The sequence below is a fragment of the Hemitrygon akajei genome, chromosome 8, assembly GCF_048418815.1.
Source record: "Hemitrygon akajei chromosome 8, sHemAka1.3, whole genome shotgun sequence".
Classification (NCBI taxonomy): domain Eukaryota; kingdom Metazoa; phylum Chordata; class Chondrichthyes; order Myliobatiformes; family Dasyatidae; genus Hemitrygon; species Hemitrygon akajei.
The window spans coordinates 156935241-156949950 of record NC_133131.1 but is presented as its reverse complement, the minus strand read 5'-3'; the positions used below and the strand labels follow the sequence as shown (position 1 = coordinate 156949950).

At 39.6% G+C, this 14710-nt stretch overlaps 1 protein-coding gene across 3 annotated transcripts in view; it reads left to right on the top strand.

Moving 5' to 3' along the window:
- rbm33a (RNA binding motif protein 33a) overlaps positions 1 to 14710 on the top strand; it is a 184464-nt gene that overhangs the window by 13573 nt on the left and 156181 nt on the right. For all 3 annotated transcript variants that reach the window (XM_073054888.1, XM_073054889.1, XM_073054887.1), the window contains exons 3-4: positions 998 to 1046; positions 6100 to 6170. In XM_073054888.1, the coding sequence (XP_072910989.1) occupies positions 998 to 1046; positions 6100 to 6170 (120 nt within the window). The remainder of the gene's footprint in view (positions 1 to 997; positions 1047 to 6099; positions 6171 to 14710) is intronic.

Here is a 14710-nt window from a genome sequence, read left to right as displayed (position 1 = left end):
TACAGTACAGTCGTACTGTATGATACTTCGTCATACTTCATACAGTCCTGACGAAGGGTCTCGGCCGGAAACGTCGACAGTGTTTCTCCTTATAGATGCTGCCTGGCCTGCTGTGTTCCACCAGCATTTTGTGTGTGTTGTTTGAACTTCCAGCATCTGCAGATTTCCTCGTGTTTGTTCATTAAGCAATTATATTTACTATGATGCACTCTTGGCTGTTTAACTCTCGTACCTTCCTAAAATGCTGTAAATATCCTAATAAGCACCAAATCATTTTCAGACCAGTGTCTCTGTTCATAGAATTATCTTGGCTTCTGCTCAAGAATGGGAGATACATTTTTTTTTTAGCCTGCTCCGATCTCTGATTTTCAGATATGAAAACCTCCATTATCACTCTTCTAGTGCTGTCTTCAGAGAATTTCCCTTTCCTTTCAACTCTTAATAGTTCCCGCTTCTGTAGTTGTCCATTTGATGTCCAGAATTCTTTTACTAAACCATACAACTTGTATGTCATCTATTACAGCACTTCTCAAAATGTAGGTCAGGATTGTCCAAATAGTTTCCTTCATATTAACATTGTCTTTTGTCTGATTGTTCCTGTGAGGCACAGTGGAATCCCTATTATATTAAAACATGCTATATCAATGCAGTAGTGACTGGATCTAAAATGGATAATGGGCACTTTTCCCATGCATTAATTTTGTGTGTGCAAATAACTCATTTTGAGAGTATCTTTTTGTAATGAATGTATAATTTGCATTGTCATTTCTAGACTAATATAAGGTTTTCTTAATGTGTAAACCTCTGTGAAGGTGTATTTGAATGTCCAGATAATTCTTGAATTTATCATTTTCTAATGTAAGTCAAATCAACAAATTAATTATTTAAATACTGTTCTGTTAATGTATTAAATAATTTTCAACTGTAATGTACATTTGCATAACTTTTGCAGCACCAGTCAGTAATTGAAATTATCTACCATTACCATGTCTTACAGTGATCTTGAAGATGATTTGCTTAGTGATGACTGGGGGTTGAGCAAAAAGGTAAGACAAACAAAATTTACTGTATTTATTCTTTGGAACTTGTGATCAGTTATGACTAGTTCTCATAATTTTTAATGCTGGAAACCACTAACAGGTGCCAATGTTTTGTGCTGGAAACTACTAACAACTGTCAACTCCTGATTTATCTCTTAATTTTTAAAAACAGATGCAGTAACTTGCATACTGAGAAACATTGAAACTTGACCAGCCATTTTCCTTCTGTAGTTAACAAGTGCAGGTGCAGAAACTGGAGATAAAATGGCAAGAAACCTACACTTTGGCTCCCAAATCCTTGGCAGAATCTATCACAGCAGTTCCCAACCTTTTTTATGCCATATGCCAATAGCATTAACCAAGGGGTTGCGGACCTCAGGTTGGGAACCCCTGATCTATCAGAATGTCAGAAATGAGGTTGGATTCTGATTATCATGCTAAATGCAGCCTCAGCAAAACTTGAGCTTTTTACTATACCAAAGGAACTTGCTTTCTTGGGCAGCAGTCTAACTGCTACATTAAGTATTTACCTTTTCCACCATAGTCACACTATGGCTTTGTTTTGCGCCATTATCTGATACACTAGCATTGGATCACCAGTTCTTTACTGCCACAAGGGAGTCTAGGAGGTTGCAGCAAGGGATCTAGTCCTTTGACCTACCCATGTCCATGCCACTCATCAAGTATCCATTTACAACAATCATACATGAATTTGATTTTCTTCACAGTCCCGTCAGCCACCACCAGGCTCTTGCCTGCTGACAAACTCTAAGTTAGAGTGGCCCATCGTGACTTTGGGATGTGGGAGGAAACTGGGGCTCCAAGAGGAAAATGCAAGCCACAGGCAGAGCATGCAAGCTCCACACAGACAATGCTGGTGATCAGTTCAGTTTTTTTCTGGGGTGGGAATAGCAAATACTAGAGGGCAAAGATTTAAGGTGAGAGGAAGAAAGTTTAAAAGAGACGTATAAGGTAATTAAAAACACAAAATGCTGGCAGAACTCAGCATCTATGGGAGGAGGTAGTGACGACGTTTCGATGAAGGGTCTCCTGATGAAGGGTTTCGGCTCGAAACGTCGTCACTACCTCCTCCCATAGATGCTGTCTGGCCTGCTGGGTTCTGCCAGCATTTTGTGTTTTTATTTATTTCCAGCATCTGCAGATTCACTCGTGTTGTATAAGGTAATTTTTGCATTTACACATACACTGCCATGGGAAGTGGTGGAAGTAGATACAACAGCGTTGTTTAAGAGGCACGTAGACAGGTACATGATTTGGCAGTGATTGGAGGAACAGAGTATGTGCAGGTACCTGTATAGTTTATCATGTTTGTCCTAGGCCGAAAGGCTTGTCATACATTCCATGAACTTCTACAACAGCATAGGAGTGCTTTCAAGCTGCAGTGGGAACAAAATTACCAAATAGAGGAAGTTGCATGGAGACAGGTATTTTGTGTTATAAAGAACAAAGACTGAGTTGTTAGAGCAAAAACTGTTATCGTGATCCAGTTGCTGAAAACCAGTGAATATAAAATGAAACTAAGAAAGAGGCCAAAGTGGCATGAGAAAAGTATTTTTTTTTAAATCTGGAGAGTGGTTAGGGTTTGGAATACATTGCCAGTGATCGTGAAAGATATAAAGGGAGTTTGATGAGAAGTCAAAATTCATTTATTATCAAAGTACATACATTTCAATATTACTTTGAGATTCTTTTTCTTAAACTTTTACTGGAAATTAATGAAATACAATAGAATTTATGAAAAACTTTTTAAAGACGGACAAATAACCAAAATACAAAGAAGACGTTTTATAAATAAATAATACTGAGTTTTGATTCCTTGAAAGAAAGTCTAGGTTGTGGAGTCATTTCAGAGCTGAGCTGAGTGAAGTTATTTACGCTTATTCAAGGGCCTGATAATAACTTCCTTGAACTTGGTGGTGTGGGACATAAGGCTCCTGTACCTCCTACCTGATAGTAGTAGCAAGAAGAAAGTATAGCCTGAATGTTGGGGGTCTTTGATGAATGCTGCTTTCTTGTGGCAGCGCACCATGTAAATGTGCTCAATGGCCAGGAGGGCTTTCCCATTGATGGACTGGGCTGTATCCACCACTTGCTCTGAAAGGAAAAATTTCACAGGGTCATGAGTGCATATGGTGATGAACTGAATCACTCTTGTGAGCAGATATGGGCTTGAAGGGTAGAATATTCTTTCATCTTTTAACCATTTTGTGAAAAGGATATCTTGCTGCAGCGATCTTCAGGGAAATTAGCAATTGGCAATTAATATTGACTTTGTCAGCAACTCCAGACTCGGACTAAATAAAGTTGAGAGATGTATGATTTTGAAAGAGCGCAGTACAAATATGGTGATATTTCACATTGAAATGAACAGCATAACAAAAATGTATATTATGAAATTTCTGTTGTTTTTCTTTGTTAAAATCCTATTTGATTTTGTGAATTGAATTAATAAATGTCACCTGCCTCTCTCCCCGCCCCCCCCCCCCCCCCCCCCCCCCAGTGCACCAAAGCAGTAGAGCCAACGTCATGTTATGAGCAACGTACACAAAATGCTGGAGGAACTCAGCAGGCCAGGCAGCATCTGAGGAAAAGAGTAACAGTTGAAGTTTCGTGACAAGGCCCATCATCAGTCCTGACTCTTTTCAATAGATGTTGCCTGATCTGCTGAGTTCCTCCAGCATTTTGTGCGTGTTGCTTTAGATTTCCAGCATCTGCAGATTTTCTCATGTTTATCATGTTATGAGCAGACCATAAGACATAGAAGCAGAATTAGGCCTTTCAGCCTATCAAGTTCGCTCCGCCATTTCATTGCAGCTTATCCTCTATCCGATTCAACCCCATATATCTGCCCTGCCACCATATCCTTTGATGGCCTGACCAATCAGGAATCTATCAACTTGCACTTTGAATATTCCCACGCACTTAGCCTCCACTGCAGTCTGTGGCAGAACATTCCACAGATTCACCACTCTCTGGCTAAAGAAATTTCTCCTTCCTTCTGTTCTAGAAGGTCGTCCCTCAATTTTGAGGCTGTGCCCTCTTGTTCTGGATACCCTCACTAGAGGAAACATCCTCTCCACATCCACCTTACCTAGTTATTTCAACATTTGGTAGGTTTCAATGAGATCCCCATGCATTCTTCTAAATTCCAGTGAGTACGAGCCCAAAACTGCCAAATGCTTCTCATATGTTAACCTCTTCATTCCTGGAATCATCCTTGTGAACCTCCTCTGGACTCTCTCCAATGACAACACATCCTTTCTGAAATATGGGGCCCAAAACTCTTGACAGTATTCCCAAGTGTGGCTTGACTAGTGCCTTATAAAACATCAGCATTATCTCCTTGCTTTTATATTCCGCTTGAAATAAATGCCAACATTGCATTTGCCTTCTTTACCATAGACTTAACCTGTGAATTAACCTTGTTACGAATGTGCCACAGCTCTGAGGGGCCGAAGGGTGCGGGGTGGCTCCCTCCTTTGTGAGAGTCGCAAGATCACTATTAAGTCAGTTCAGGAGACCCAGGAAATGAGAGAAAGACATGCAGAATCCACAAAGAGTTGGAATGTGTCCTGGCCTCTGAAAGGCGGACCCATTGATACCGGCTATTGTCTCCTTGTGTATTGCATCCTGTACGATGCATCGAAGCCCCAGGCAATGAACCGAGGAGGAGGTCGGTGGAGGGATTGCATCATCCCAACCTGATTGACACCTGAGACCCTGTGAGTCAGGATAAAAAGAGGGTCTGTGGGAACAGCCCCTCAGACGCACCAGAAGAAACGTTAGCGATCCCGTAATAGCAAAAACCAGTAGAAGGTCACATGCGTCCATTTCCATTTGCCCCGGAATCGGTGGCCTTTACCACGGAAGAAGGGTTTTTAGCTAACGACGGGGAAATCAACTCCCAACGACTCTTGAAGGATTGACATCATAAAAGGAATGGGCAAGTTTTAACCTGTCTTTCTCTCCAACCAAAGAGCTGCAGCTGGAATGAACTAAAGTGACTTTTATATTTCCATCGGACAATACATTATCCCCTAGACAATGATAATCAATAAGAAATTGCTCTATTATTATACCCGCGCTTTTAGATTTAGTATTGACGATGTATCTTATCTGTGTGTTTGCATTGATATTATTTTTGTGTATTTTTATCAATAAATACTGTTAAAAATAGTACCATCAGACTTCAACGGACCTCTCTATCTTTGCTGGTAAGTGACCCAGTTATGGGGTACGTAACAACCTTCTGGGAGTCTTGATCAAGGACTCCCAAGTCCCTTTGCACCTCTGATGTTTGAATTTTCTCTCCATTTTGATAACAGTTGGAAGAATCATGTTGGTGAAAGGGGAAATTGCATTTGAATTACTCCAGATTTGTAATTTAATTTAGCTTCCTGCCTTTTTAAGCAAAGTCAGGACTTTGGCAAAATATTAACATTTTGCAGGTGCCTTTCACCATTATACACTTTCTGCAGGATACAGTTCTTACATTGTCACTTGATTATCAATGTTATCAGCTGCTGATGGGGTCACGTCTGAGTTTTATGTTCAGGCAGCTATCAAACTGCTGTACTTTGGCAGTTACTGTACAATCACCAGTGTTGAGAATATTTTGTCAATGTATTTTTGTAATCGTGAACGAGTAAAATTTGTTTAATTGATATGTGTTTATTTGTCATAAAATTTAGAATGATACATACCCAGGCTTGAAATTAAAATGTAGATGTGCATTATCATTGTTTAGAAACACAATGAAGCAGAATGGAGATGTAATGTGAAATATAGATATGACTGAAAAATGGTAAATGCCTATTTTCACTTTCTACTTTGGTCATGGTTTTATAAGTTTTTCAGTGTCTTGATTTAGAGTATAAAGACTTGGATCTATTAATTAGAAATAAAATAGCTGCAGCCTGACAGTTTAAAACTTGGATATTCCACAGCTGATTGAAGCTTTATTGCATAAGGAGATTTAGTGGTAATTCAGAAATGCTGGTTAAGTTGATTTGGTGTTTTTTTTTTATTCACTTATTAGAATCTGTCTGACCAGTCTGATGAAGAGCTTGATGATAACCTTTTGCAAAGTGATGAAGAAGGAAATGAAAGGTACAGTAATGGGGAAATTGAGCACAAGACGAATTTTGCAGATCCACAGTATTGCTGTTTCGTTAACTAACTTTCCTTTCAATTGATCTGTGTAGATTTTGTATATCTGATCAAAGAAAAAGTGAGTGTACAGCTCCTTAAAACACCTTTATCCACTTATCAAAAACTATTGTAATTAAATAGGATGGTATTTAAAACATTATTTTAATATTGACTCAGTCATAGAGATATGCTGCACAGATACACTTAGTGGTCACTTTATTAGGTACAGGAATACTATACCTAATAAAGTGGCCACAGGATTGGTCTTCTGCTGCTGTAGCCCATCCACTTCAAGGATTAATGTGTTCTGCATTCTGAGATGCACTTCTGCACACCACTGTTATAACCAGTGGTTATTTAAGTTAATGTTGCCTTTCTGTCAGCTTGAACCAGCCTGACCATTCTCTTCTGACCTCTGTCATTAATAAGGTGATTTTGCCCACTCAGTGGATGTATTTTGCACTATTCCCTGTAAGTTCTTGACCCGCTTTTAAATTTTGCACCTGGAAAGACAAAAACTGATTAGAGATTACTAGCATAGCTTCAATGTGTAAGAAATCGTGACTCGTGAATTTAATTGAGGTTTTCAAAAAGTAAAGTTCGAAGTAAACTGATTATCAAAGTACATATATGTTACCATATTCACTTTCTTGTGGGCATTCACAGTAATGCGAAGAAACACAATAGAATCAATAAAAAACAGACAACTATTGTGCAAAAGGCAATAAACTGCAAATACAAAATGAAAGTCATAATAAATAAATAAGCAATAACTATCGGGAACATGAGATGAAAAGCCTTTGAAAGTAAGTCCACAGTTTTGTGGGAGCAGTTCAGTATTGGGGCGAGTGAAGTTATCCCCTTTGCTTCAAGAACCTGATGGTTGAGGGGTAGTAATTGTTTCTGAACCTGGTGGTTTGGGTGCTGAGGCTCCTGAATCTCCTTCCTGATGGCTGCAGTGAGAAGAAAGCAACGGTGCTCCTTGTAGATGTGCTCAGTAGTGGGGAAGGCTTTACTGTGATGGACTGGGCCATATTCATTACTTTTGTAACTGTTTCTATTTAAGAGCTGTGGTGTTTCCATATCAGGCCATAATGTAAACAGTATACTTTCCACTGCACGTCTACAGAAGCTTGTCAAAATTTTAGTTGACGTGCCAAATTGTTGCAAACTTCTTTTTTAAAAAAAAAGTAGAGGTGCTGGTGTGCCTTCTTTGTAATTGCACAGGACAGGACCCAGGGCAGATCCTCAGAAATTATAACATTGAGGAATTTAAAATTGCTGACCCTCCACCTCTGATCCCCTGATGAAGACTGTCTTCTAGGCCTTTGGTTTCCTCCTCCTGCAGTCAACAATCAGCACTTTGGTTTTGCTGAGATTGAGTGTTAGGTGGTTGTTGTGACACCATTCAGCTAGATTTTCAGTCTTCCTCCTATGTGCTGATTCATCACCACCTTTGATTTGGCTAATGACAGTGGTGTCATCAGCAAACTTAAATATGGCATTGATGTCCAATAACTAGAGCTGTGCTTAGCCACACAATCATTGGTGTAATGTGAGTAAAGCAGGGGGCTAAGCACTCAACTTTGTGTTGCACCTATGCCGTTGATGATTGTGGAGGAGGTGTTGCCAATCTGAACAGAATGGGGTCTGCAGTTAAAAAAAATTGAGAATCCATTTGCATAAAGAGGTAATGAGGCTTAGTTCTTGTAGCTTACTGTATAGTTTTGTGAGGATGATGGTATTGGAATGCAGAGTTGTAGTCAAGTAGCACTTGTTGTGATAGTAGGCAAATGGAAGAGCAGTTAAAGATGTTTGGTGGTAGGATCCTGTTCAAGATGGTGGAAGTTGTTGAGAATGAATGATGTGTTGGATGCGGAGGCTCATTGTGTGGTAGTTGAGGACAAGAGGAACTTTATTCCTGTTAAAGTGGAGGGAAGTGGAGTTGAGAGTTAAGGGGCAAAAGTTTAGGGGTAACACGAGGGGGAACTTCTTTACTCAGAGTGGTAGCTGTGTGGAAAGAGCTTCCGTTAGAAGTGGTTGAGGCAGGTTCGATATTGTCATTAAAAAAAAAATTGGATAGGTATATGGACAGGAAAGGAATGGAGGGTTATAGGCTGAGTGCAGGTCGGTGGGACTAGTTGAGAGTAAGTGTTCGGCACGGACTAGAAGGGCTGAGATGGCCTGTTTCCGTGCTGTAATTGTTATATGGTTATAAGATAGACTGAGCGTGGATGTTGGGGGAATAGAGGAGATTGGGTAAGGGCAGCATCAATAGTTGAGGAAGGGAAACTCCATTGAAGAAGATGGACATCTCTGATGTTCTAGAAAGGAAAGCCTCATCCTCGGAACAGATGCGGTGGAGTTGAGGGAACTGGGAAATAGAATGGCATTTTTACAGGAGACAGGGTGGAAAGAGGTATAGTCAAGATAACTGTGCGAATCGGTAGGTTGATAAAAGATGTCAGCTGACAGCGATAGAGACAAAAGATCAAGAAAGGGGAGAGATATATCAGAAATAGACCAAGTGAATTTAAGGGCGGGGTAGAAGTTGGAGGCAAAGTTGATGAAATTGATGAGCTCAGTATGGGTGCATGAAGCACCACTAATGTAAACATCAATGTAGTGCTTCAAGAGTTAGGGAGCATTATACTAGGGAAGGGTTTGGAACATGGATTCCACATATCCAACAGAAGGCAGGCACAGCTGGGGCTTTGCAGGTGCCCATGGCTACCCCTTGAGTTTGTAGAAAGTGGGAGGAACTGAAGGAAAAATTGAGGGTGAGAGCCCAACATTCTTTCTTCTACTTCCCCCCCCACTTCCATCAGAGCAGAAGATAGAAAAGACTTAATGCATGTATCACCAATGACAGCTTCAATTCTGCTGTTCTACGACTATGAATGATCCCCTGAAGCAATAGGTGGTCTCTTGACCCCTCAGTCAGCTTCGTTATAACTTTGTGCCTTTTTGCCTACCTGTACTGTACTTACTCTGTTATTGTAAAATTTTATTTTGTACTCTGTTAATGAGAAGCTGCTAGAGGAAGTGGTAGAGGTGGGTGTAATTACAACATTTAAAAGCCATTTGGACAGGACATGGATAAGAAAAGTTTAAACCGATATGGGTCAAATACAGGCATGTGAAATTGGCTCAGGAAGACCCTTAGTCAGCATGACTAAAGGGTCGAATGGTCTGTATCTGTGCTGTATAACTCAATGATTATCTGACTCTAATCCATTTTATTCTCCTACTTTCCCATCAATATCCATAGATTGTTCCACTTGCCTACACAGTAAGAGCAATTTACAGTGATTACTTAACTTGCCCACCATGTTTTTGAGTGTGGGAGGAAAATGGAGCACTTGGAGGCAACCCAGGCTGTCACAGGGACAACGGATAAACGTCACTCCCTTGATATCAGAGGTCAAGATCAAGCCCATGTCTTGGAGCTTTGAGGAAGGAACTTTATTAGTTGAACCGTTGTCTTCCCTCTAAATTGCAAATGTTATCCTGCCTTTTGGAGGAGTAAGGAATGTTTAACCACAAGTTTAAATAAAACAGCATTTTGAACATATTCTAGTTATTTTATTCAGTGAACAATAAGTTGAAAAATAAGTCATCCTTAAGACTTAATGATGATAACATGTGTACTTGATAGTTACTTTCATTCATACCTTTCTCTTTTTAAAATTGCTTCTCTGCTACTTACAGCTTTCAGCCAGATAAGCAAAAATACAATTGAAACCTTTACACGTTGTACTAATGACGTGTGAACTTTGGTCAAAAGAAGTAGTGATTACTGTGCTCCCTGAACATGAATCACTTCTGTATTTTGCAAATAATATTAACTTCATACATGTGAATGAATCTTAAAGATCTTGACAACTCTAAAGTTGTTCCAGATTTGACACTGGAAGAACCATTTATGTAGTTTTTAAAAATCTCATCACGTGCAAATATGTCAGGTTCATCATTGCATGGCTTTGACGTAGAGTTCAATAAGGAGAAATAGGGGTCAATCTCCTTTGATTTGAAAAGACCAATTGGACTATTTTATTAATTTTCAGTCATAGTGTAAAGTTGAATTGAGAAAATAGTGTATATTTACACTGGCTTGATTTCAGTTCAATTTAGAAAGATGGGGCATTTTAAAAAAAGTTATACAAATGGTAAATAGATTGCTCTCATGTATGCAGAATTATCGCTATGGGGTAAATTTTCAGAACACCCAGGGTATAAATTTCTAAATTTAGTTAAAATAAGATTGAAATCAAGATATTAATCAATGAAATTTTCAACTTAATATTCCATGGTAACTTAAAATCATGAGGAACGTAGGGAACTTAAAAGAAGGGGTATTAGTTACAAAGACATTAGGCTGGCTGAATGCTTAACCAAAACAAACATGACTATTAGGCTTATTGCAATTTATAGCAAAAGTGTAGTTTATCAGATCTGTTGGAAAGAACCTCATAACATTTGTACTAAAAAGTGAAATACATTGTGCTATATTAAAATGTGCTGAAGTACATATCTTATGACTTGCTAAAATATTGTAACTAAGGACCTGACAAAGAGGAATGGGCTGCCCTTCTTTGAGAAAGTATGCTGCCATTTCTTCGCTTCCTGATGAACTTTGATCGCAGCTTTTCCAGAACTGGTTAATTACTGCATAATGACCTAAAACTGTCTATTTACCATTTTCACTTTTGTCATGTATAGTGGTTTGGTTACAATAACATGTTTTTAAAAATTGCACTGTTCATGTGCTTCAGAGCACCCACCTACAGTAACTTTTTTCAGTTAATCTTCAAAATTGTTGATAGTTGAGAATAACAATCTGAATTGTTCACCCAATCTTTCCACTGACCAGTAGTTTTTACATTCCGTTACAAATTAATTAGGTCCTTAGAAATATGATAGCTGTCACGGATCTATTTCCAATACTCTTAACCAGTTGTCTTGTATTTGCTGTGCGATGAAATTGTGATGATTTCAACAATGTAAATATCTTCAAGAATTGCTTGATGAAGTGTTACCTAGAAGCTTCAACAGTAATATTGTTTAACGCTGGCAGGTACATTCACTGCAGGTCTTCACGGTTTACAGTATTACTATACTGTACTGGATAGCACATTCCTTCATTCCAAATGATTGGATGTATTTTTTGGGAGCACCAACCATGTACGGCAGGTGTTGTCAGAAGTATAATGAAATGCAATTTTTGTTACATTAATGTGGAGACTATTGTGTTTGACTGTTTCCTTGACTTTCCTTGATGCCCTGTGCATAGAACATAGAAATCTACAGCACATTACAGGTCCTTCGGCCTGCAATGTTGTGCCGACCATGTAACTTATTCTAGAAACTGCCTAGAATTATCCTACTGCATTGCCCTCTATTTTTCTCCATGTACCTATCTAAGAGTCTCTTAAAATACCCATGCACCCACCACTTTCTGTGTGGAAAAAACTTACCCTTGACATCCCCTCAGTATTTACTTCCATACACCTTAAAACTATGCCTCCTCGTGTTAGCCATTTCAGCCCTGGGAAAAAGCCTCTGACTATCCACAAGATCAATACCTTTCACCATCTTATACACCTCTATCAGGTCACCTCTCATCCTCCATCACTCCAAGGAGAAAAGGCCAAGTTCCCTCAACCTATTCTCATAAAGCATGCTCTCCAATCCAGGCAACATCTTTGTAAATCTCCTGTGCACTCTCTCTATAGTATCCACATCCTTCCTGTAGTGAGGTGACCAGAGCTGAACACAGTACTCCAAGTAGAGTCTGACCAAGGTCTTGTATAGCTTTAACATTACCTCACAGCTCTTGAACTCAATCCCACGGTTGATGAAGGCCAATGCACTGTACACCTTCCTAACACTGTCAACCTGCGCAGCAGCTTTGAATGTCCTATGGATATGGACCCCAATATCTTGCTGATCCTCCACAGAGCCAAGAGTCTTACCATTAATATTATATTCTGTCTTCAAATTTGACCTACCAAAATGAACCACTTCACACTTATTTGTGTTGAACTCCATCTGCCACTTCTCAGCCCAGTTCTTCATCCTGTTGATGTCCCGCTGTAACCTCTGATGACCCTCCAGACTATCCACAACACCCCCAACCTTTGTGTCATCAGCAAACTTACTAACCCACCCTTTTACTTCATCCAGGTCATTTATAAAAATCACAAAGTGGAAGAATCCCAGAACAGATCCCTGCGAAACACCACTGGTCACTGACCTCCATGTAGAATATGAACCATCTACAACCACCCTTTGCCTTCTGTGGGCAAGCCAATTCTGGATCCACAAAGCAAGGTCTCCTTGGACCCCATGCTTCCTTACTTGCCTAATAAGCCTTGCATGGGGAACCTTTATCAAATGCTGTACTCAAAACCATATGCACCACGTCCTCTGCTGTACCTTCATCAATGTATTTCGTTGCATGCCTATTGAGAATTCTTTTCTCCACTTCAGCACCGAAGAAACTCTTAACAACTTAACTTATAAGTTGGTGAAAATTGATTCTCCTTTCATAGAAGCCATATTGATTTTGTAATATATTGCAACTTGAAGTGTCTTTCATACTTTCGAACATTTTTTGTGACAGATGATAAATTTGTGGCTCCATAAATATGCAAAAAAAAGAGGTAGGCCAAAAAACTTGTTCCTCTTCTACTCTATTATTACACACTGACATAATTTTACCTCCTTCTCCCTGTGCATACCCATCGACTCCCTTGCAGTTCAAATATCATTTTATCACCATCCTCACTATGGTCAATGATTCTGCATCACAACACTTTGTGATACAGCCTGCCAAAGAGTTGCAACCTACTGAGAGGAGAAGTTCTTTTTTACCTCCCTCTTCCGAGGATGATATCTAATTCTGAAACAATTTCTTCACCCCAAGAATGAACTCAGTGAATTTTAGAGGTGCCATGGTAGCATAGCAGTTAACGTGACACTATTACAGCTCGGGGTGTTCAGGAGTTCAATTCTGGTGCTGTTCTGTAAGGAGTTTCTGTATGTCCTCTCTGTGGAATGCATGGGCTCCAAATTCAAAGATGTACCCAGTAGGTTAATTGGTCATTGTAAATTATCCCATGATTAGGCTAAGGTTAATCAGGGTTGTGGGGTTGCTGGCACAGCAGTGGTCAAAGTGCCAGAGGTGTCTACTCCATGCTGTATCGCTAAATAAAAATAAAGTAAAAATTTCCCTGCTATGTCTTCAACACAAATAAACACATTAAACCACATTTATTCAGTGCTTCTGGTGCAGTTTCATCAGTGCATTTCCAACTTTCATCAAAACTGCCTTAATTTTAAACTTATGCTGGCAAACAAAGCTGGCATTCCATTAGCCTTGTTATACTTGTATGCTAATTATGTGTTTATGCACGCAGATCCCTTTGCAGTACAAAATTTTAGTAGTTTCACTCTTTGAATTTCTTTTTCATTGGTCCTCCCAAAGTGGGTCACTTTTTTTACCCCCACATCACACTCTGTCAGCTAACTTCTTGCCCACTCACTTAACCTGCCTATGCCCCTTTGCAGGTTCCTTGTCCTCCTCATAAATTGCTAACTTGCATTTCTGTGTCATCAGCAAATCTACCAGTTACTGCATTCTCTTCATCCAAATCTTTATGTGGATTGTAAGGAGTTGAGGTCCCAATACTGACACCACAAGTTACTGACCTTTAATACCTCCTCTGACCTTAAACTTATCTGTTTGTCTTTGATGTGTCTACTTGGGCAAAAGAGCAGCTACCTTGCCTCTCCTCTCAATCTTAGATACTTTTGTCATGTCATCCTTCACTCCAGGGAAAACCAGCCCATTCTATCCAATCTCTCACCATAATTCAAGTTCTCATGTCCGGCCATAACCCTGGTGAGCCTCGTCCTTCCTAAAGTGTGGCAGCAGCACACAATACTCCCAAATGTGTAAGTTCCCTACTTTCCAGACCCACAAAGACAAGCATGACATGTGCTATCTTCACCATCCTTCATTTTGGTGATGTTGGTCTCAGAGTTTGCTGGATCTTGGTGGCCAGCTGTGATAACCATTTCTTATTTAAAACTTTATTGGCACCCTGAGTATTTTTTGCAGCAACTTCTTTTATAATAACTGGCTTGTTCACACCTGTTTTGTGTCATGGGCAGTCAGTTAAGCAACCAAGGGTGAAATATTTATTGAAGTTTTCCATACACTTTCAGCGAACAAGGGACTTGGACGTCTTGGACCCTTTGGTTTCATGAGCATTCATTAGTGTCTTGCATTTACTTGACATAGTCTACCCCTATTTGACTTCTCAAAATGCATCACCTCAGACTTTTCAGGGTTAAGTTCCAGTTTTGCATCTGATCTGCATCTTGCTTATTGACAACCATCTTTGTTATCCATAACACCACCAATTTCCATGACTTATGCAAACTTAATCAGTTCTGCTGCACTTACATCTAATTTGTTAGTGTACTATTTA